Source organism: Ambystoma mexicanum, chromosome 6p, assembly GCF_040938575.1.
Source record: "Ambystoma mexicanum isolate Mex_15411 chromosome 6p, UKY_AmexF1_1, whole genome shotgun sequence".
Taxonomy (NCBI): Eukaryota; Metazoa; Chordata; class Amphibia; order Caudata; family Ambystomatidae; genus Ambystoma; species Ambystoma mexicanum.
Genome location: NC_090935.1, coordinates 611,347,155 through 611,370,058, shown reverse-complemented (window position 1 = coordinate 611,370,058; position 22,904 = coordinate 611,347,155). Strand labels below are relative to the sequence as shown.

Genomic DNA, 22,904 nt, shown 5'->3' with positions numbered 1-22,904 from the left:
ACGAGAATCACGTTTTGGGTGAAAGGGTCTGGAAGGGGATCTGGACCACAGGCTGGCATACTCACGTCCCCTTATGTTCTGCCAGGAGCAGTCCTGAGCAGCGCTACCTATTGCCGCAGTAACAGTTGGAGTGCAGAGGGAGAAGCCAGTCGAGGGCGAACTAATCCCCAGGAGGGCTGCAACCGTGCCCCAACGCCCCCGCAGAGACCAGGTGAGCGTAACAGCAAGACCACAGCACACCCTTCCCTCCATGTTCGCGTCCCATCTATTACTGCATGCAGCCTATGTAGATTCTCTGAAGTTGTTCTACCCGGGACATATCTCATCTGATAAGAGTGTATTAATGTCCCAATCACCACTAAGTCTCTCTGCAAGGATAGCTGTGCAAATTGTATTGTCCTGGTTAATCAAGGAAATCGGTTGATACGATTTGCAGTTCTCAGTAGCCTTTCCTGGTTTCAGTATCGGAAAAATCATACAGTCTCCCATACTCTGCTGTAATTTCCCCAACTCATATGAGTCTTCAAAGGCCACGTAGTGTATGAATTCTTTATAAAACCTGGCTGGTAGACCATCTCCCCCTGGTGTTTTGCTATTGCGCAAATCATTACATTGAGCACCTTTATTGTGAGTTGTGCACCCACTGCCTCTGCTTGCTCCAAGATAAGTAAGTCTATCTGGGACAATGTCTCCCTAATCTCTTGCCGATTCTCTATCCCATCTTTGCTATGTAGGTCTAGATAGAAACTCTGAAATAGGTAATTTAATTTCCCACTGCGACCTCTACAGTTTCCCACATTCATCTGTCATCTCACCAATCCCACTTCAAACTTGCTCTGTATGGCAAAGCAATGAAAGCATTCTACCAGGTTTGTCTCCCTGTCCGTGTAGCCTCTCTTGATAAAATCCTTCTCTATGTTGGAATTCCGGGGATATGTTCCCTCCAACTGCTTAATCCTCACCTCTGAGACGGATAAGCTCTTTATCAGCTAATTTTGCACCCCTTCCATCTTTAGCTATAGCCACTCCCCGCACCACTACCTTGAATGCTTCCCATATTGTCCCCTTTTTATTTTACACGCCCTTCATTGAAACAAAAGTACTCTTTGATCTTTTCTGCCATATAATCTTAGAAGAATCCATCCAGTAGGGTCTAACTTTCACTTTATACTTATTCACACTTATTATAATGGGTTGTGTGAAAGAATAGACCCTAGTTTTGCTACTCTATGTTCACACTTACCTGGCTCGACATCAATACAATATTAGTGACAGCATTGGCTTTATGGAGAGAAGGGCAAATGTTATATACCTCCACACTCCTTTTGAAAAACCAACTCTTAGGATGACAATGTAACATTACAATATATGTTAGGATGCAGAATCGAAATTGTGATACATTGCCACTAGAAGTGTTCATACAGTTCGCTTAGGAAGCAAAACGAGGACAGTACTTGGTTTCCATGTCTGACTAAAGGGTAATGAGACCCCACTTTTCGTCTTTAAATCACTGTTAGCGTTTTAAAACCCATCACATAATATTTAGCAAAAAAGCTTCAGAGCTTACTTTTAGATTTCCGCTCCAGAAATCAAGTATGTCTTCAACCCGTTTCATTTTCTCACTTGGAACAGGCAACTCCAGGACATGTACATCATTGCTATGGATGTTGGAACCACCAGAAACTTGCTGATCAGAATCCTCAGAATGAACAGGAGAAAATAAAGGGAGGCCTGCTTGAAAAGGCCGGTTCTGCATTCTTTCTCCTGAAACCAAATGAGAAAACAAAAATGCAATTTCATTGGAAATTTATTTTTTAAAGCAGATATTCCACACCATTATATTTTTACAGTTACCTCAATATTAAAAAAAATGTTCAGAGCCAAATGCATTTACTAAATACTTGCAGAATGTTTTTACCGCACACCCACGGGGAGGAGGGTCAGAGCAGATGTTTACATATTAATCAGTGGAAGGTAGGAATATTTGTATTCAAGTCAGTAATTTCGAGAGATTGATCGTTTGCAGTGATTATGTGGAATCAGAAAATAAGTAATCCAATCACAACAAACTCAAAATAATGAATTCCAAAATAACGAATTTGGTTTTGGGGGTGGGGGAAAAGTATTAGGAACAAATAAAAGGGGGGATTCCACCCCCAAAAACAACAAATTTGTGTTGGAATTAGTCATTTTGGATTAGTTGTAATTAGACTCCTGTGATTCCACATAATCACATGCAACATATTGTTCATATATGAAAATGCTTGTTTGAACAGATTACCAAGTAGGGAAGCTCAACAGGGGGGATGTCACTGAACAAGGAGCCCTTCTTTCAATAACATACAGGAATATTTAAACTGGAGCACTTTGCTACAGGTCCCCTAGCACATTCCTCCACCTCCCCTCTTGCCCCCCCCTCCAGCAATAAGCTCAAATGCCACAAGTATCAAGACTGGCGCTCTGATGTGTATTCTACCCATGGATGGTACAGCAAAGTTATTTATCTCCAAAAATAATTCTACAGCCAGGGTATCTGGTCACGTTTCAAATTAATTGAATATTTTGCCATCACAATGTCAAATCTTGAATAACTCCTTTCAAGAGAAAATGGTTCTGAATCGCTCTTCTTGAAGCAGGCCTCAAACTTTGAATACTCTACTAGCCATTGGCTAGCGATAATGGACTCTTGACGAGTAAGAAATGGTGTGCTCTGTGCATGTGGAGAATTGAGGTGGCAAGTAGCTTTAGGCCTGGCTAGTAGCTTCCAAATTAACATGTTTACTTCTGTCCTAAGTAAAACAATAAAAAAAAAGGAAAAAGCCCTCATAGTCAGTATCAGTTGCGTTTTAATAAAAAAAATGATAGGTTGCACCCAGTCTGAGCTTCTACCACAATAAGATATATATCAACTTGTAATTCTTAAACTCCTCAGTTATATAGGAGTGGCTGGCTAGCAAAGGCTAAACGTTGGAAAAAAGAAAGGCTCAACCTTCTAGCCTCTAAAGTACTATGGAAAAAGTTAAACTCAAAGCTTCAACTTAGTACGTGTTTAACCTGGTGCTTTTTATTCAAGCCCGTTGTGCTTAGTACAGCCTACAGCTGGCACGTGCTTCGACCTTGCAGAGGGTTTCATCAGGGCTATGTGTTCTAACTCTGTTCATTGCATTCATATTTTGAGTAATGCTATTATGTACCACTCTTCCATTACAACCCCAATGTTAGGTCAATCATTTGTGTCCAAAATATCTTTGCTTCAAGTATGTAACTCCAAACACATTCTTGTCTGCTTTCCTTTTTACTCTAATTATTGCAGTTCTATGGTTCATTTCAGTCAGGTTCGCATATGCCCATTTATAAAATTCATTATGTGGAGAGACCTTTTCAGGCTCCACTCCCGAGTGGCGTTCAGTAGCGTTTTAAGCTTTTATACCCAACCTATGCATCATCTGCATGGAGGAAGGATAGAAAGGCACATGACAATTTACACTCGAGAACCATTTTTATTGTTCACAAAGAGGTGTGGAATTTTTTGAAAAATCTGCTTGTCCAAGGGACAATATGGTAAACAAATCTATTTGCCACGCTGTGGCCTAAATGTACTAAATAATGCACACAGACAACATACTATTTTATATTTGATAACTGTCAAATATACCAGACAGACAGATACATCAAAATAAAACAATAAATGTTCAGTTCAGTTGTAACTAAAACTTGGTCTACTTAAGTCAACGGCTTCATACTTCGAAATGTTTACCAAAACTCAAAACAAAACGAAATCAAGTTTCCAGAACACACTATCTTCTCTAACACATCCATGCAATTGTCTGCATTTGGAGGATATCAGGCAGTGTCATACTCGCTTCACTTTGGTGGGTGTGGGAGGGTTGAGGAAGAGACGAGTTGAGCTTTAAAGTCAAGTTGATAGGTTTGATTAGTAGTGCTAAACTGAGAATGTGGTACTCTGGTCTTGCAGTTGAAATGAGTAGAAGGAACAAGTTACTTACCTGTAACTGTTGTTCTCCAGCATGGGTCTGGCATGGATTCACATGCTCATGAATATTCCCAGTCGTTAGGCTGGGAAATCCTCGGTAAAGAAAAAAAAATCAGTTTCAGTTTCGTTTCTGAATTGTCTTTCTCCTAATAACCAATCACTGGTCTCTGGGTCATACTGCCCCTAGCCAATGACTGCCCTCTACCTAAGCCCCTCCTCTGGCAGGCATTTTCGGATTTCGTAGCACGTAAAGTGGCAGTAGGACCAAGTGAAGAGCCGCAGAGGGGTAGGAGGGAGGGTTCGCATGTGAATCCATGCCAGAACAATGCTGGAGAACAACAGTTACAGGTAAGTAACTTGTTCCTTCTTCAGCATGAGGTCTGGCATGGATTCACATGCTCATGAATACAAGAATACATAGCAGTACACACATGCACAACCACGGGAGGTGGCAAGGCTCAACATTAAGTATCTCTTACCTCCTCACCAGGCCCACCTTCAGGTGAACAGGTTGCGCAGCACTGCCTGGCAGACTCTGGACTCCTCCCTGGAATCCCGGTCGTCGCAGTAGAATCTCGTGAAGGTGTGCGTCGACCTCCACGCAGCACCCCTATAGATGTCCAGCAGAGGCCCACCAGATAGGAACGCCGTGGTAGCAGCGATCGCTCTGGTCGAATGGGCTCTCGGACAGCCGGGCAACGGTCGGTTTGCCAACCGGTGACAGTGCATGATGCAGCCGGAGAGCCATCTGGAAATGGAAGCCTTCGAGAGGGCCTTCCCTTGGTTCACAGGTCCAAAGTTCACAAACCACAGTGATATCTTCCGAAAACTCTTCGTGCGGTCCACGTAGAACTTCAGCACTCTAGTTACATCCAGCGAGTGCAAAATCCTCCTTGTCCGGCGACGAAGGCGACGGGAAGAAAACAGGTAACACCAAGAGCTCGCTGAGATGGAAGTCCGACGGCACCTTGGGCATACAGTAGGGGTGTGTCCTCAGCACCACCCTCGTCTCGTGGAAAGGCAGGTATGGGGGCTTGCAGGAGAGGGCCTAGATCTCTCCCACTTGTCGTGCGGAGGTGATGGCCACAAGAAATGCTGTTTTCCACAACAAGAACTTCAACGGTGCCGAATGCAGAGGCTCGAATGGCAGGCCCATGAGTTTGGTCAGCACCACGTTGAGTTCCCACGCCGGGGCCGGAGCCTTCACCGGCAGGAACTATCGGAACAGTCCCTTCATGAACTCCTTCACCAGGCGATGGGACTACAGGGATGAGCGTCCCGGAGTTCTGGGGTGCGGGAGATAGCCGCCAGATGGATCTTGATGGAGGGATGGGCCAGCCCCGCCTTGGCCAGCGACAGCAAGTACGGCAGCACTTGAGGGGCCATGATCCTCAGAGGGTTAATCTTCTGTGCCCGGCACCAGACAGAAAACCTCTTCCTTTTGTGTCCATAGCACTTGAGAGTTGAGGACGCCCTGGCCTTTGCAAGCACCTCCTTGCAGTCCACCGGGATATCATACCCTCCAAACTCTAGTCTAGTGCTGCAGGAGCCAGGCCTGCAAGGTCAGCGACCTGGGTCGTGGTGGAGGATGGCGCCTCCTTCTCTGGAGAGGAGATCCGCGTCCGTCGGCAGGTTGACTTGGGGGGGTGGGGGGGACGCGCTGACATGTCCAGAAGGTCCGGGAACCAGATCGGTCTTGGCCACGCCGGTGTGACGAGGATCATCCTGCACCGGGACCGTCTGAGTTGGTTGATTCACGGCAGCAACGGCGGGAGCGCATAGAGGAACAGGCCATCCCAGGGGAATGAGAAGGCATCACCCATGCTCCCTGGCTGGGGAAACCTGCTGGCGAACCTCCGGCACTTGGTGTTCGTCGCCGTCACAAATAAGCCGATCTGGGGATTGCCCCATCGTTGGAATAGTAGATCCACTTGATTCTGTCGCAGCGCCCACTCGTGGCACGAGCGCAGTTCCCTGCTGAGTGAATCGGCGATGGTGTGCTTTATTCCTGCCAGGTGGAAGGGTACCAGAAACATCCCTCGGGCGATGGCCCAGTGCCACAGATCCTGGGCCTCCTTGGATAGGGCTGGGGATCTGGTGCCTCCGTGCTTCCGGATGTCGAACATCGTGGTGGTGTTGTCGGTGAAGATCCTCAACACCTTGCCCTTGAGGGACAGAAGGAATGACTTGAGGACCCAGAACATGGCTTGGAGCTCCAGGACGTTGATGTGTAGTGACCTCTCCTCAGGGCGTCAAAGGCCTCTTGCGTGGAGCTCTCCGGTGTGCACTCCCCATCCCTCCAGGGAGGCATCCGTCGTCACCGTCTCCTGATGTGCCGGGGCCTGGAAATCCATACCCGCCGTGAGAAGCGCGCGGGTGCCCCACCATCGGATCGCTTGGCGGAAGGTCTCGTTGAGCGAGATCCTGTTTTCGATGTTGCCTACCGCTTGCATCCAACGGGCATCGAGGGACTCTTGCAGTGGACGCATCTGCAGCCTGCACAGGCGCACAAGGTAGATGCACAAAGACATCATGCCGAGAAGGGACTTGATGGACCTCACCCTGGCCACGTCCATGGTCGACAGCCGTTGCACCTTGCCCAGGATGGTCTTCGTCCTTTCCTCCGACGGAGAGGCCAATCGTGCCACTGTGTCAAGCCTGGTTCCCAGGAACAGTGTGACTTGCGACAGAACCAAGTGGGATTTCGCGAAGTTGACGGAAAATCCCAGATCCGTGAGCAGCTGGACTGTCTTCGCTGTGTGCTCGACTGAGAGTTCTCTTGTCCTTGTTCGGATGAGCCAATCGTCCAGGTAGGGGTAGACGTGGATCCCCTGCAGGCGCAGCCGCGTTGCCACTGGTGCTAGGCACTTGGTGAATACCCTGGCCGCCGATTTCAATCTGAAGGGGGGGGGGGGGCTTGAACTGGTAGTGCCGTCCTTGGACTACGAATCTGAGAAACTTTCGATGTCCTTTTAGAATGGGGATGTGGAAGTAGGCATCCTCCAATTCCAGTGACGATGGGAAGTTGCCCTAGCACATGCTGGAGTGACCATCCGGAAATTCTGGGACTTGATGTACTTGTTTAAACGAAGGTCCAGGATGGGTCGCCAGCCACTGGTGGTCTTTCTTACGAGGAAGTATCGTGAGTACACTCCGGAGCCCCGGAACCTCTTTGGGACAAGCTTGATGGTTCCTTTCTTCAGCAACGCCCTTACTTCCAGCAGCAGTTGAGGGACGTGGGTTTCCTTCCCGGCCACGGGTGGAATGTGGGGGCACTTCTTTAGAAACTCGAGTGTGCCCGCGGGCCAGGGCATCCATCGGTCGGTGGAGATGGACTCCCACATGCTGACAAACTTCGCCAGCCGGACTCCCACCGGGGTGCTCAGGTGGGGGCCCGACATTACGGCCGGTTCAGTCCTGCTTGGTAGCGGCCTTGCTGCCTTGGCCTCCTTGACGACGAGATCATCCGGACTTGCCCGTCCTCTGTAGGCCTCCTGACACGAGGAGCGGGCCGCCTGGTGGTACGTCGAGGAGCCACCGCCGAATCCTTTGGAGGCACCTTGCTTGCCTCCGGAGTTTCGATAGGGCGGCCGCCGTTCCTGCAAAACTCCCAAGGCCCGCGCCATTTCCGTGTCGGCCTTGATGGTCTGCAGTGACTCATCCACTGTCTTGCCAAACAGGTCGTTTCTGTCGAAAGGCATGTCCAAAACTCTGGTTTGCACATCCTGGCAGAAATCGTTTGCCTTGAGCTAACCACGCTGGCGAAGGCAAACACCGTTGCCCACCTGGCGGAAGCCGGTGTCAGCAATGTCCGTGGCCACCATTCTGGTGTGGTCCGACGCTACCTCACCTTCCTGCAGGATCTCCAGGGCCTCAGCCCTCTTGTCATCCGGGAGGAAGTCCAGCAGAGGAGCGATCTTAAACCACAGCTCCCTGTCGTAGCGGGCCACAATCGCGAGGGCGTTGGCCACTTTAATCATCGTCGCTGCCGACGAGATGACCCGTCGTCCCATGGCGTCCAATTTCTTTCCTTCCGGCGGGGAGGTCGAAGTTGAAGCCGTCGCCCTGCCACTTTCTTCTTGGCCGCCGCTGAGACGACTGAATCCAGGGTCGGCTGTGCCCTAAGGCACATGGGGGCGGAATCCGGGACCCGGTACTACTTCTCATACCGGTCTCTCTTGGCAGGGGTCGTGGACGGGTTCTTCAGGAGCTCCAGCCCCTCGTCCCAGATGTCGTCAAGTAAAGGGACAGAGAGGACAGTCTTCCTCTTGGCCTCACGCCGTTGATAGAGGAAATCTTCCTTCTTCTGTTCTACGGGGCAGAGCTGGAAGAGCTCGGATGCCCTGGCAATCATGGCGTGGAAGGAGCCAATTACGTCGGGCGGGAAGGCCCGAGGAGGTTGTGATGGAAGGCCCATCCCGTCGTCACCACCGTCGTCATCTGTCCCCGTCGTGGCCGTCTCTGTTCCCGTGTCATCCCTCGGGGAAGGAGATGAAGGCTGTGAGGGCCGTGCAGGCTGGAAGGGCGGTGGGGGATGAGTTCTCCTCCGCTTGCTTGGAGGGCTTCCCAATGGTCCAGGCTCCGCTGGTTCGTCCGTTAGGGGTAAGGGCAATACACAAGGCCTGGATCGCCATCAAGATTGCTCCAGAGTTGTCCTGTGGCCCAGGTACCGGCTGCGACGGTTGGGGAGTGGAATCTTCTGCCTCCACGGGAACCTCGTGGGCGCCACAGTCGCTTTCTTGGGCTGCCTCGTCAGGATCCCTCCCGTGGGACCGGACTTCCTCGAACCTCTTGTCCAGGATCTTTACGACTTCAGCCAGCTCCTCTTCAGAGGCTGTATCCGTGTCGGCCACCGTCCCCCCCCCTCTTTTTCCACCGGGGTTCTCACGGGGGTCTTATCGATGGGTTGAAAAGAGGATTCCCTCTGCAGTGGCAGGGAAACTCTGGGCCCCGAGGTCGCCTCCACAGGCTTCACCAGGGCCGCCACGACTCCCTCGATAGAGGCCTTGGCCGGGTGAATCCAGGCCTTCACGACTTTGGACACGCTTGAGGCCTTCAGCTTGGGGGGAGGGGGGTGTCACCGCCTCGCTCCCCCTCGGCTGTCTCCGTCGGGATCGACCAGGACTTATCCTGAAGCTTACCCAGGTTCTCCGACTTCCTTTTCCCCCGAGCCAGAGCGTTGGCTCGTGGTTGAAGGCGTTGGTGAAAGTGCGCCCTGCCTGGCAGCTGAGGAGCCCAAACATTCGGTGCTCCCGGTGCCCGCGGACTCGCAGTGCTTTGCCTTTTGTTGGGTCCCCGTCGCCAGAGCGCCCTCAAAAGGTCTTAGAAGACCGCTCTGACCTCTTCTCACCTGCTGCTGGGCTCTTCCCCTCCAGCCAATTGGTGAGGTGGATACGATCATTCATGGTCCGCTCTGACATGTTCTTGCAAAACGCAGTCCTTCTCCACGTGCATTTTGTCTTCGTGAAGGCAGTAGAGGCATCTAAAATGCTCGTCCTCCTTTAAGACATTCTGCAATCCGGATCCAGGGCAGCTCCTGAACAGCTTGGATCCGGGCGTCGTGCTCCCTTTGTCCTGGGCCATGTCCACACGGGGTAGGCCTAAAAGATCTTCGGGAATCCTCCAATAAGCGGAACTTGATGAAAACTTAGGCCTTGAGGGGAGTAGAAAATTCCGAAACGGGTCCCCCTTGATCGGAAATAGAAACGGTGGAGCTTGAGGCTCGACTGACCGAAAAAAATAGATTAAACTCTTTGAAAAATCGCAAAACGCAGTAAAAGCTCGAGAGCTATAGCACAAGGACTCCCACCACTTGAACGTGCAGTAAAAATCCAAAGATGGTTGCCAGAGGGGCTTAGGTAGAGGGCAGTCATTGGCTGGGGGTAGTATGACCCAGAGACCAGTGATTGGTTATTAGGAGAAAGACAGTTCAGAAACAAAACTTAAACTGATTTTTTCTTTACCGAGGATTCCCAGCCTGACGACTGGGAATATTCATGAGCATATGAATCCATGCCAGACCCCATGCTGGAGAAGGAACTTTACATTATTGAGACTAGTCTAGCATAGCACTTTAGAAGGACCACTGCTTCAGATCATGCTCAATTAATTGATAAACGGAGGTGGCGCATGAACTCTCTAAGCAAACAGCAGCACATTTACATTCACAAAAAAATAATTGTGAAATTGACACCCCCTGAATAATCTACTCGCTGCCAATAAGCGGTGACAAGTCCAGACCCCTTATTTATGGTTCTGTCACTCCACTTTGGACCAAACCTACATCCATCCCCCCTCATTTGCATTGGCCAGAACATTACGCTCATTGATAGCCTAATAACAGGCCTTTTCCTGCTGTGGCTGTCCAGGATTTGATTTCACTATAATGAAATTTAATGCGCAACTATAGTTGGACCAGCATTTCAACGCTAAAGAAGACCGATTGCAATTTTTAAAGATGGGGAACTTTGACAATCCTACTGTTACAAGTTGTAACATACGATGCAACAAAGATATTCAAGGTGGCAGGATGGTTAGGGTTTGCTACAGTGTTCCCCGACACGTCAAAAGAACACTATGTTCTTTTATCCTGGGATAGTCCCCAGGGGGCATTTTAATTTCTTCGCATCCTCATTCATCTTTACCATCTCCAAGGCTAGCTTCCTTCTTCTGTCTGTTCAGGGTCCCTGTCCGGTCTTTCTCTTGTCAGGCCTCTGCCCTTTTCCTACTCTGCCTTTCCCTTAGTCAGAGCCTTTGCCTTCACCTTCTCCGTCCTTCTCTCATGAAAGTACTCCATCTTGGCTTACTGCGCCATTTTCTTGACCAGGGCTCTGGCCATGTCTCTAATCGCCTGCTTTTTGGTCTCTGCATCAATCTCCTTTTTCTGCATTTCTGGTGTCCAGGTTTTACAATCAGTCCCCCCTACAAACTTCTTAAAATCAGCACTCTTCTCCAGGAGTTAGAATTCACCAATCTAGGTCATAAAATCTGCCCAGGAATATTCCCCTCCTCTCTGGATCATGCAATGCATTCTTCCACTCAAGGTCTTACAGCCAGCCCAGCCACCTTCCTCTCTGCTCCAGCAAACTCCTTATCACCGCAACACACCTTCTCTTTACCACCAAACTCTTCCATTTCTAGTCATATGAGCTGGCCCTTACATAGTTTTTGGACTGACTAGCTACCCGCTGATTGGCCAGATGGGTCACAAACACGCTCTGGGCATGCTCCATGGCTGAGATGCTTTGCTTTGTGCATTCATGGGGTAAGTCTTTAAACAGGATGCCACCATCTTAGACCCCACATCAGTCTGTGTTTGTTGTTGGCTGGGAAGGAACTCTTGGTTTGATCTCCTGTCTCAAGTTGGGGCGATTCCCTTCCATGAATTTTGTGTCAAACAGCTAAGTGGATGAATTAAGCATTAATCCTGTGGGGTGAGAGTTTGGGGAAAAAACATTTCTCTGTGGGTGTAGTGCGGTTATCCTTTCGCTAGCTTATAACCGAGTCTGCAGCTGCAAGTGATTCAGTCTCCCGTGTGCTTGCAATTGTGAGCGAGACCGGACTTCTCTCCTTCCCATTGTTCCTGGTTGTGTGAGATGGAAGTGGGGATCCATCTATGGGTCCATTAGCTGTAGGGCTGCTGCCCCTTTGGATATCAAATGAGCAAAGGATGTGTGTTCCCCAAGATTGCTCTTTGTGGGGTGAAAAATACAGTCAGTTACCCCGGTCTTCCCCATTCTCTTTCTCAGCCAAAATCTGTAAATGCGCTTTGCTAGTCTGGTCCGGGTTTTCCTCTTTTGGGGGTAAGCGATTATGAGAGATGTAATCCCTTTCTTGTTGGTCTGTTAACATAGTTTGGGCTGCTTGGCCCAGGGACATATTTTCCAGGCTTCTTCTTAGCCTAAGTGACTTAATTACATTGTCTGGATAGTCTGTCCCCTTCCCTGGTCCAATGTTCCCATCCATGGATCCAGCCGCGCTTTTGGTTTTGTTCAAGAGGGGAATTATGGGACATGCAGATTATTGTGGTTTCTTCATTCCAAAGGCGATTGTATTTACTTTGAATGCCAAAGAGACTTTGGCACAGAAGGCCGTGATGTTGAGGTTCTGAACTGCATCCTCGTGCTGGAGAAGCCAGAGAGTGTGCCAAGCTCGAGTGTGCCAAGCTCGAGTGTGCCGCCTTGTCCCATTCTGAAAACGTGGCTAAGGGAAGCCAACGGCTTGAATATCCCGACATTTCATTTCTCAAACACTTTTCTTTTACATAACATGGTTTCCCACACTATTGATATTTAGAGGTAAGGATTGCCAATTGGTTTATTAGTATAAGCCCTTTTATTTTGACAGTCTCGACTAGGACTGTGTTATTATTACTTGATGGTCGTAGCCTGCTTCCATCTTTAGGATTAGATAGGCGTTTTTACACCCAATTGAAGTTCAATAAACACCCTTGAACTGTGATCACTTGTGTCTGTCTTACTGTTTGATATCATGCCTTCCTTACACCCTATGCTGGATCCAGCACAGAGATTAGACGTTCGGATCCGCACACTACATGTGTAATGAAAGATCTGGGGAATCTCACAGACATTAGCATTTTGGAAGATGTAGAGGCTGGATTTATTATGTCTGATGGACAATCAAATGATGGCAACACATCATACAGGCCAGAAAATGCACAGGTGTTCGATGGTAGGGACTCTCTAGTTGAGTGATTTAACTCCAGGCTCCCTATCCCAGCTACTTGCGTTACTTTCCACAAGTAATCTGGAGCAAGGTCTAGATACGAGTGGGCAAACGAGACTTCATCATACACTTAAAGGAAGCAGATTTTATAAAAATGGACGTCCCCATCTATTTCAGCGTTAAATTCTATTCTTAGCGCTTCTGTGTAATTGTATGACAAAAACAGGGATGAAGTAAGGGCCCATACGTTCATTAAATGCCAAGATTGACATAATGAGTAATTGGGCTTTTGCTTCTAAACCTAGTGCCCCAATAAAGCATGATAAGCTAGTTGGGCTCGATGGAAAAGATCTCCCCATCCCAATTGGCCAACCCAGAGAGAAATGTGATAGTAGTGAGTTGGTTCAAGTGGAAAGGTGCTCAAGGAAAGCATTAAAGAAATCTACAAATGGGTGGAAAAACAAAATGAGAAACTCAGAAAGGACATTTTTACGCTATCTACACATCTCAGATGAAGATGCTGATACTGCAAGTGGAAATAAGGTGTGTTCAGGCAAAAATATGATCAGCACTTCAAATCAAACCTTAATGCAATCGGAGGTTCTGGGGCGGCGCCTGGAAAATGCACAAAATCTCAGAATTGAACTAACCAAGATAGATGTGGGTATTCAGACATCACCTTTAAAAAATGTAATTGACAGTAGTTAGGGATACAGCTAAACCAGCAATGGACGTAGAAGTTGTCTCCCAGCCTATGCCACCCACTCAGGATATGACGAGGTTATCTGCAGATTACAATGGGAGCAGCGTAGTAGAAACAAGTAGAGCTCATGCATCAGCTCCCATTGCCGCATAAAATGTAAGGAAAGATTGGTAGAGCCATTGAATTGTAAGGCAGGTGTGGGTTAGGCTATGCCTACACAAGTGGCCAAGGACCATCTAAATAAGGATTTAGCTAGCATTAAACAAAGGTACAGTCTCTGTGGCTATATCTCAATCTGACTGTTCGCAAAAGTCCCACTAGATTTGGAAAAAGAATGTTGGGCTTACATCTTTAGTACTCAAAATCAGACAGAGCAATCGAATAGTGGGATGCAGACATGCCATCACAAGGAGGACGAGGACACAAAAGATACAAATCACCAGTTTTATTTACTTCAAAAGTGGGTTGGAAAAACTCCGGTCTTGCCCCAACACTAAATATGGGAGCACACTCTACCATCTAAATAAAAAGAAAACAGTCCTAGTCTGTCGTTAGTCCAAAAGAATAACAATGAAAATAGAAAACCTATTATCTGTCCTCACTCCAATACTACCCTACAAGTGAAATAGGGAAATGTAATGCAAACATAAAATCAGTGGGAAACAAAAGGATGACAGAATGGCATCAAAAGATTCTTGCCCACGTTGTATTACACGTGGGCGGGGTGGAGCACTTGGCGTATGGGCACACTCTGTTATGCAAGAACACCTGGGGTAGCGGGCTCAGCCCTCCAGAGCTTGCTTGGCATTCAGGTACTCTGTCTCGAAGTTTGGGGGTTTTGACCTTTCGAGTCTCGCTCCCACCCACCCCTTCCCCACCCCGCCCACACCCATCGCTCCCTTCCCCCCCTCACCCTCCACCCCCAGGTCCAGGTCAATCCCCTGCATTTTGCAGCAACAACACAAAAGTTCCAAACTTTTCAGGACAAGCACAAAGGTTCCAAAGGAAAATGTATTTTAAGTCTCTATAGGCCCCTCAACCCGGCCCCAGCCTCTCACTTTCAATTCCTTTCCTTGGTTCCCCTCTTTCGGGCTCAAACCGCTTTCACTTTACTTTCTCTGGGTTACCTTCACCTAGCTTTATTCTTTGGTGTTTGCTATGCCTTATGGTACTCATAATAGGCTTTTAAAATGTTTGACGAGATTCAATAGTTCAAACAATCCTCTCAGGCTCTCTTCAGCCTTGGCTTTAACAGAACAATGTCTCTCTTTAAACACAATTTCGGGTCTCCCTTCTTTGGGCTCAGACCCCTTTCAAGCACAATTTCTGGGTCTCCCTTGTTCAGGCTCGAACTAATTTCACAGTGCAGAGTCTTTCGAACGGGCATACTTTTGTTTTCACCCAGACCACTCTGTTACTTTATTTTACAGTTCAATTTCACTTAATTTCAAAAAGAGCTTCAAGTCCCATAATGCCTTTCATGGGCTTTTTTATTTCCTGCTTTCTTTCTCAAATTCAATGCTCAGGTTCCCGCTCCAGCCACATACACGCTCACCGGGATTTCCTCTCTTGCCATGAGACTCACCCGTTCAGCGCGGCTCTGGCAAGCAACTTCTCCGGAGCTCTCTGGGTCGAGGTCAGGGTCTTCCCACCTGTTCCTCAGGTACCTGGGCATCCCTTCATATGCCATGGGGAAACAAGTGGACAGTCAGCAGAATATGATCTGCCCTTTCTGGCTCTTGGCAGGCACAGCTCCTCAGCCCTGCTGCATCCCTTCAACAACACAGGATCAGCGTCTTGCCCCTCAGCTTCCTTCCAGACCCTCCAGGTTTCTTTCGGCACTCTCCCCTGCTCTTCAGCTCCTCTGGTCCACAATGCATCCCCAGCTCATTCAAAGTGTGTCTCAGTGCTCCACCTTTTATACTGACGGAGAGTTCATTGGAGTCAGGTGTGGGTGGTTAAAAAGGGAGGCCTGACTCTGCCTGTCCTTGTTAATGGGACAAGATGAAGGCGGCCCATAGTAATCTATGGTACATTGGTTCCTATGGGTAATCTTCATACTGCTAAATCTTCATGACTCAATGTTTTTTTCCAAAGGTTGCTCTCTTACAAATCACTTCCAACTTTTAATCTGTTTACTAGTTCCTCAGTATCAGCTTCCTATAATTGGCTTCTGCTTGAGTTCCTTTACCAAAGTTCTGCTGAATTGCTAGCTGGCAAGCTACCACTTTTGTGCTCTCGCTTTTTCTGTGCTGAATTATCTGGAAAACTTTTCTGTAACTAGCATTCATAGATTAATTAACCTTGCAAGCATTACTAAGAAGAATGTTCACTGCTGCTGCGCATTGACGTTTCTTCCTTCACATTCTACTCGGACACTAAATGCGCTGCCACTTACAGTTGAAATATTGTTGCCCAAATGGAATCTGCGTGCGCGCGTAAACGCTACTTCCTGCGCCGGATTATTAATTAAAACCGGAAACTCCCTCGCTGTGCACACGACATGGAACAGACTCCAAAGCTGACTGCTTAAACAAGCATGCACAAAAACAAGCTGAAACGGCTCAACGGATTCCCGTATCGAGCCAAACAGCTGAACTGCTGCAAAGGTAAACAAACACTGCCGTACTTAATCGTTTTCTGTCACATGTTGCATGCGTCGCTAGGTTCACTCTTCTAATGCGGCTGGCTTCACGACTCAATAAGTAAACATTGCAATGCTTATAAAAAAAACTCACGCGCAAGCTGGCCCAACGTCTCTTACTCTGTTTAAACTGAAAAGCTGACGCTTACAAATTAATTCCTTTTGAAAATGAAAAACAGGCAAATCTTAAGAACTTGAACTTTAAAACACAACTTGAAAACACTATTGCAACTTTTCTTTCACAGGGTTTGAATAGATGCTTTACATACAATTCCTTTTGAGTTAAACTGTATTAGCCAGTCCTTTGTTTCTCTAGGACTTATCTGAATAAATTAGTCTTTGGCTTTTCCTGAAGAGATCTTCCTGGCAATGTGGTTACTGTGGTTTCTTTTCCCTGGTTTCTTTAGTTTTCTCTGGAGTTCTTGAGCGCTGTGACCACTCACCAAGGGATCTGGAATGAAAGGCAGTTTAGAACCTCTCCTGAAGTTCCAAACTGCATCACTGTTGCATCACAGTTGTCTGTAACCAATTAATGCCGATCAGGAAGTAGACCATCTTGGACTGGGAGAACTGCAGCTGGCTAACATGAAGTTAAGGAAAAAACTAACAACTCAACCCAAACTCCACCTAAATTAGCAGTTTTAATGCCTCCATGCCCATGAACCTGACACCCTGGGAAAGACCAGGGGACAGACAAACTGAGGGTGTTGCAAGGGGGGACGATTCCCCCAGAACTGTCAGAATCAAGGATCGACGAGGACTTGCAATCTTGGGCAGACAAAATTAGTGCTAGAGATAATGTGTCAGTACAAAACTCAAGCCACACTCGGAACAAACTACATAAAAACCCGAATACGGTATCTAACTCTCAGGCTTTTTCTATCAAGCGACAAAGGACAACTACTACTGAATCCCGCGTCCTTCCAACAGACAAAGACCTGTTAATGGACCTTATAGCTTCCCAGGTAGAAAAAAGGATGAGATTAGCACATCTAAACCCACTGACCCAAAGCTGATAACTGCATTTTCTAACACCATGGTCCCCGTTCATAAAATTAATTGAAAACCAAAATGAACAAATCAAAAGACCAAACAGTGATCGCCATGCTACATTCTAAAATGAATTATGTAGAGAGGTTTATCACTGCTCTCCAAAACAACTTGGACAAAAATAAGGAACAGATTACTAATATCCTTAAAACCATAATTGATCCTATTATCCTGGACAAGGAGAGAAGACGATCAGAAAGATTTTTCTTTAACCCGCACACTTTAAAAACTCTCTGCTGTCGGAGGATCAGAGCAAAGAAGGACCTAAATACACAGATAATGCAGCAGTGGTCTTTGAAGGGGTCACTCCTCCACAGGGTGTAAAAACTAAACGCTTAACAACGTGCAAGGACACGAAGGATACTGTACATGCAGATAGTGAACTTGGTGTGGAGAAATTGCCCAAAAGAATAATCTAACAATGCACAAGGAACCAACAGAAATGGACACGACCTCGGCGGAAAAGGTATCAACACAAACAGAGGTGGACAAGGAACTTCAAGTGGAGGCTAACGACATACAAGAGTTCTCACCTGTACAGACGCCCCCCAACCCCCAAGATTTTCCACATCTTTAGCAAACTTGGAGGGGGGGGATAAAGACTGCACGACAGTCACAGAATTGCCCCAGACAAAAAGACTGGCACTAAAGAAAAAATTGAAACCAATTATAAAAGTTCCAGAAACACAAGTACTGGCAAAAACACGGCACCGAAGTACAGGGGCACAAACTTCATCGATCAAGATACGTACAAACACAAGAAACAGTACTATTGTTTGGAACAGAGAAGCCTGCTGAGCCAGTTGTCTTTGAAAGACCTTTGAAGCAACGCCCTTCAAACATTACAACAGAAAAGCCACCAAAGGTAACAGATGTTCATAGCAATCAGACTCAAAGAGAAGATCAAGATCAGGCCCAAGAAAACCCTGAAGTCCTTTTAAACCTCTAGACTTATTCTGACGAGGTGGAATATGTCAGCCCTGTGCTGAATGGAGAGAACCATAACTGGGGACTCGAGGGGGGGGGGGGGTCGATCAACACAGCGAGGAAGACCAGGGCTCCGTACCAGAAGGGGAAGGGTCCATTACAACTAAAGAGGCAGTGTGTAAAACCTTAAATTCGTTGAAAGTCACTTTCAGATAACGAGAGGACTGTTGAAACAGGTGCTCTAAAAAAAAAAGGATGGAAATCCAGGGTTCATTCAACATTGGCTGGGGACCTCCCAGCACTAGGTAATGCAGGAAAGGATCAAGATCAGCTAGCAATTGATGAATATAAAAACATTGGAACAAAAAACAAAAAGGCCCCAACAAAGGAGAGAAGTGGTTCCAACGCCCGGATTTAGATCAGTAATTAAAGAGAACGAGAACCTTAACATTACAAGGAGGATCGACAATGAAGAAAATACGACCACTCACAGATTCACCCTGGAGAGGGTGTTGAAAATTGACGACAAATGAATCCTGACTAGAGCAAATGTTATGAGACTCATCAACAGTGTGGCAGAACTCAGGGTCATCCAATCAAGGTCAAGGGACCTGCACTTGATAGAATTCCCAGAGGAAGATCAGCTTGACAGGGTTGTGATATACTTCTCAGAACCAACGATAAAGGACATTTTTACTAAGGAAGGACACAGACTTCTCACATTGTGTTTTTGGCTCAAAGAATTGGAAGACAACGACCAAGTTGTGGAAAACCCACAAGAAGGCTATCATCACCAGATCAATAATCACGAGGAAGTCGACGTATCGCTCACTAAACTTCTCATGGAGAACACCCACACTCACGATAAAGCACCCGGCAGGGAGACAAGGGGTTGGAAAACGGTGCCCTCAAGGCGTGGTTCGTAAGAGACATCGGGAGGAAGACAGGTTCTACACAAACAAACTGTTAAAACCCAACAAGAAAATTACAAGCAACGTGCCTGGCTGCTAATGATATGCAATGATATGCAATCTCTATTGGAACCCGGTCTCTCCACTAGCGGCTAACCTTTCTCAAATGGTGATGTATTACATCGACAAAGCAATAGTAGCCTACAGTAACTTAGATATCTTGGTATGTGGGGACCCGAATATTGAATGTTTCAATTCTAGGCAAGAACTAATAGACCTACCACGAAACATCACACCAAAAGGTATCAAGAGGGCTATGCTGGAGACAGGAGTTAAAAAAAGAAACCTCCATCTAGTGAATGGGCACCTTAAGGGCGACATCCTGCCAACAACAACCTGGATGAGAGGAAGTCAGACCAAAATCCTCGATTACGTATTTGCCACAGAGAACCTCTTGGGACAGTTGGAAAATATGAAGGTATTAAACTTAACTCATAGTGATCACAATATCATACAGATAACAGGCTGTCAATGGATGGGAGGTCAGATACCTGCTTTATCATCACAGATAACCACTAACATGAAAGTTACATTTGGTTCCGCAGCAGTAAAGGAACTGACAGAGTCCTTGTCAACTGGAGTAATTAAAGATTGATCTGGAAATACTTTAACAATCTTGCATTACCCCCGGGCATTGAAAGCCATCAAAGTAAAACAAGGAGACAGAACTAAAAAGAAGTTACTCAACAAAGCACGTATTCAACCAAGAAGTGGCGCATAGGAAGAAAGTATTGAATAAACTACTCTGTGTACATAAGAAAATCCAGACACCTGCATCCGGCGAGGCAGTGAGATTAGTAAATCATTCCAAACATTTTAAAAATATCATAAACACTTTTTTTTCCAATTGGACGGTGAGAGGATGTTAAAATTGGTAGTCGAAAAAAAAAAAAAAACACGGCTGAGACTTGGAAGATCTTTAACATTCTCACAGCACCCCCAAGACGCCCTTCTTGCTAATTCAGTACCGCCTAAAACATGGGAGAATCACTACGCCAGACTGTTCACGTGTGTGGTTAGTCCCGTCTCAAGGCCCATAAACTCAAGCAACTCTGCATGGTCTTTTATATTTGACAAAGAAGAAATTCTATCTCTGATAAAAAAAAATAAACCTAGTTCCTCCAGGCCTGCGGGGGGCAGATGGCCACACCAACGTCATCTTGAAGAAAAACCCGGACCATTGGGCAGACTTTATGATGAACCTTTTTGAGGAGATCAAGATTAGAAAAACAATACCTCAATCATATACCAAATCAATAGTGGTTCCAATCTACAAGAAGGGCGATACGTCGGACCCCACAACCTATAGACCTATCGCCCTTCCAGATGTAGTTGGTAAACTCTTTTCCCCAATCCTCATGAAGAAATGAAAAACTGGTCACTGCCGACTAAGCATCAAGATCGTTGGGAATCAGGTTTTAAAAAAAGGGTACAGGTACATCATTGAACCTATTTTTGATAAATTTGTTTAAATGTAGGGTCAAATCTACCAAGAACAAGAAAATCCATATTGCCTCAATAGACTTAGCACACGCTTTCGACTCGATAACACAGGAGGTTATTATGGAACAAACTGCAAACCTGGCGATTCCCCACAGACTTGAGAGAAGCTCTGGAATCACTTCACACCGCAACCACAATACGAGTGAGGCTTGACAAGATAGGAACTCTGTCTAGTGAAATATCGACAAAAGGTCGAAAGCAAGGATGCAGATTGGCGCCGGCTGCATTTAATCTATACATCTCTGATGTTGAAGCATCTGTCAACGTGAGATGCTTTCCACCACGCCTCGCAAAAACAGCAGTCAACAGACTCCTGATGTTGGATCAAACGGAGATAGGATTGCAGCGCCAACTAGACTCATTGGTGGCTTATGTTGATTTGAACGCAGTCAAACCCCAAAAAATCTAAAGTCCTTACATTAGGCAACGCTAGGGGATCGTGTCGCACTAAAAGAGCCTGGCTCTTGCGAGGGGAGAAACTCCCAGTGGTCACCTCAATGTCATACTTGGGATCGATCTTAAACAGCATTGATGATTCTTTTGGCGTGATGGCCGTGAAATCTAAAGCTAAAAATGTGGCCACACAGGCCAGAATCATTAACCAAAGGTACAGGAAGTTCTCCTTAATACCCGTCATCGAGTTTTACAAACTCAAGGTGATGCCCATTCTCACCTACGGTGCCAAATCCCAATTTATACTTGCAGGGTCAGTCTGGCAGGAAGTGGAGGGCATTTTTTGGTGGCGAGTACTCAACATGCCCAACTCACTTCCTGTGGATGTGATACGAAGAGAGCTGGGCTTGACATCACTTTATGCTGCCATGGTCTGGAAAACATTATCAATTCTGCAGAAATGTTTCAATCCCCCAGGAGATTGAGGATTTGAGGTGCTGAAAAAGGCTATGAAGACAAACAGCGAAAGGTCTGAGTGAATGGAAAAACACATGTGTTGACATCCTAAGAAACCTTGCATTGAGCAAAGAAATGCTATTAGCGAACCGTGGATAGGTCAAAAATAAACTAGTCGACTTGAACTGGATATCTACAGGGGAACACATTGTCTCTGTAAAAACTGGAGGAAAGAAAGGCAAAGTCTTCAGGAAAGGGGAGTGATACCCAGATACTTGAAAAGATTCGAGTCGCAAAGTCTGAGACATGAGTTTATAGATTCCGATTCAACTTATACCCAACAAGGGATGTATTGGAAAGAAGCAAATCAGCAAGTGCCTGTAATTATACCTGTAGATTCTGTCCTGAACCATTTGAAACTCTAGCTCACGATCGACTGCACGGCCTTGAATGACCCAAGAACGAAACATCTGGGAAAATTCTTTGATGACACAGTGGAACATCTGGAATCATGGGCTCTAGATAGAGGAATCATTTCAAAATGACAAACTGGTTTCAGGAAGGGAATGGCAACAGCATTAAATAGTTTGGCAATCTGTCTCAAAAGGAAAAGTGTCCAAAAGGCAAACCGCATTGCATTCTCTGTTTTATGCGGCGATGATTGACTTTTTAAAAGCTTATGACATGGTAAAATCGCTCTCTCCTTTGGCAAAAGCTGGAAATTACTGATACCACTATAAAGATAAGGTTGGGTTCCTGTGGTAACTTATCGGAACAGATCAAAATAACAAGAGGCTTGAGGCAGGGCTGTATCTTAGCGCCCTGCCTCTTAAATCTGTGTTTAGCCAACTTGGAGGAAATAGTGCACAGTGTGGGGCTGATCAGTTAAAAAATTGGAGGATTAAGTGTCTACTGGCGGGCATATGACTATGATGTCACGCTCCTTGATGCAACTCCAATTGGTTTTCAATGACTACTAAACGCCCTTAGAGAATATGCAAGACTAAATGATCTAGTAATAAGTCACAAAAAATGTAACAAACCAGTTTGGAGGGAACAAAATGAAAAAAGGTAACTTTAAAGGGACTATTGATGGCACTGAAATTAAAGTGGTACAGGAGATAATTTATTTGGTTTTCCATCTCTCAGTGTATACAAATAAGGAGAAAACTATGAAGCGAATCTATGGTAAAACAGATCGATTGTCGTATCAAATGAAAAAATAAAATCTTTAAGTACTGTAAATTCTCTATCAAACCGTTACTGCAATATTACATTGGAAAAGTCAAAGATATTGTATGGTTTGTTAATTGTTATTTTGTCATTGGAACTGCCATGGAAAAGGTTTGAAGGTCAAATCTGGAAAAAGGTGTTCAACCTTCCCTCCTCAGTACCCATCGCATCTATTCGTTACGAACCAGGCTTGCTTTCTTTACAAGTCTGGCTCCAATGGAGAGTGGTAACTTTAGTGGGAAAAATATGGTCCCCAGACAAGATTTCTCTATACAATGACTTTTATAAGGATATGATTGCTAAACCCGTGAACATGAGAGATTTTAGAGAAGTACGTGGTTGACA

General features: G+C 46.4%; 1 protein-coding gene across 8 annotated transcripts in view; it reads right to left on the bottom strand.

Annotated features, from left to right (window-relative positions):
* Positions 1-22,904, bottom strand: part of POC5 (POC5 centriolar protein) — a 544,028-nt gene that overhangs the window by 378,045 nt on the left and 143,079 nt on the right. For all 8 annotated transcript variants that reach the window (XM_069627457.1, XM_069627460.1, XM_069627454.1 and 5 more), the window contains one exon: positions 1,568-1,764. In XM_069627457.1, the coding sequence (XP_069483558.1) occupies positions 1,568-1,764 (197 nt within the window). The remainder of the gene's footprint in view (positions 1-1,567; positions 1,765-22,904) is intronic.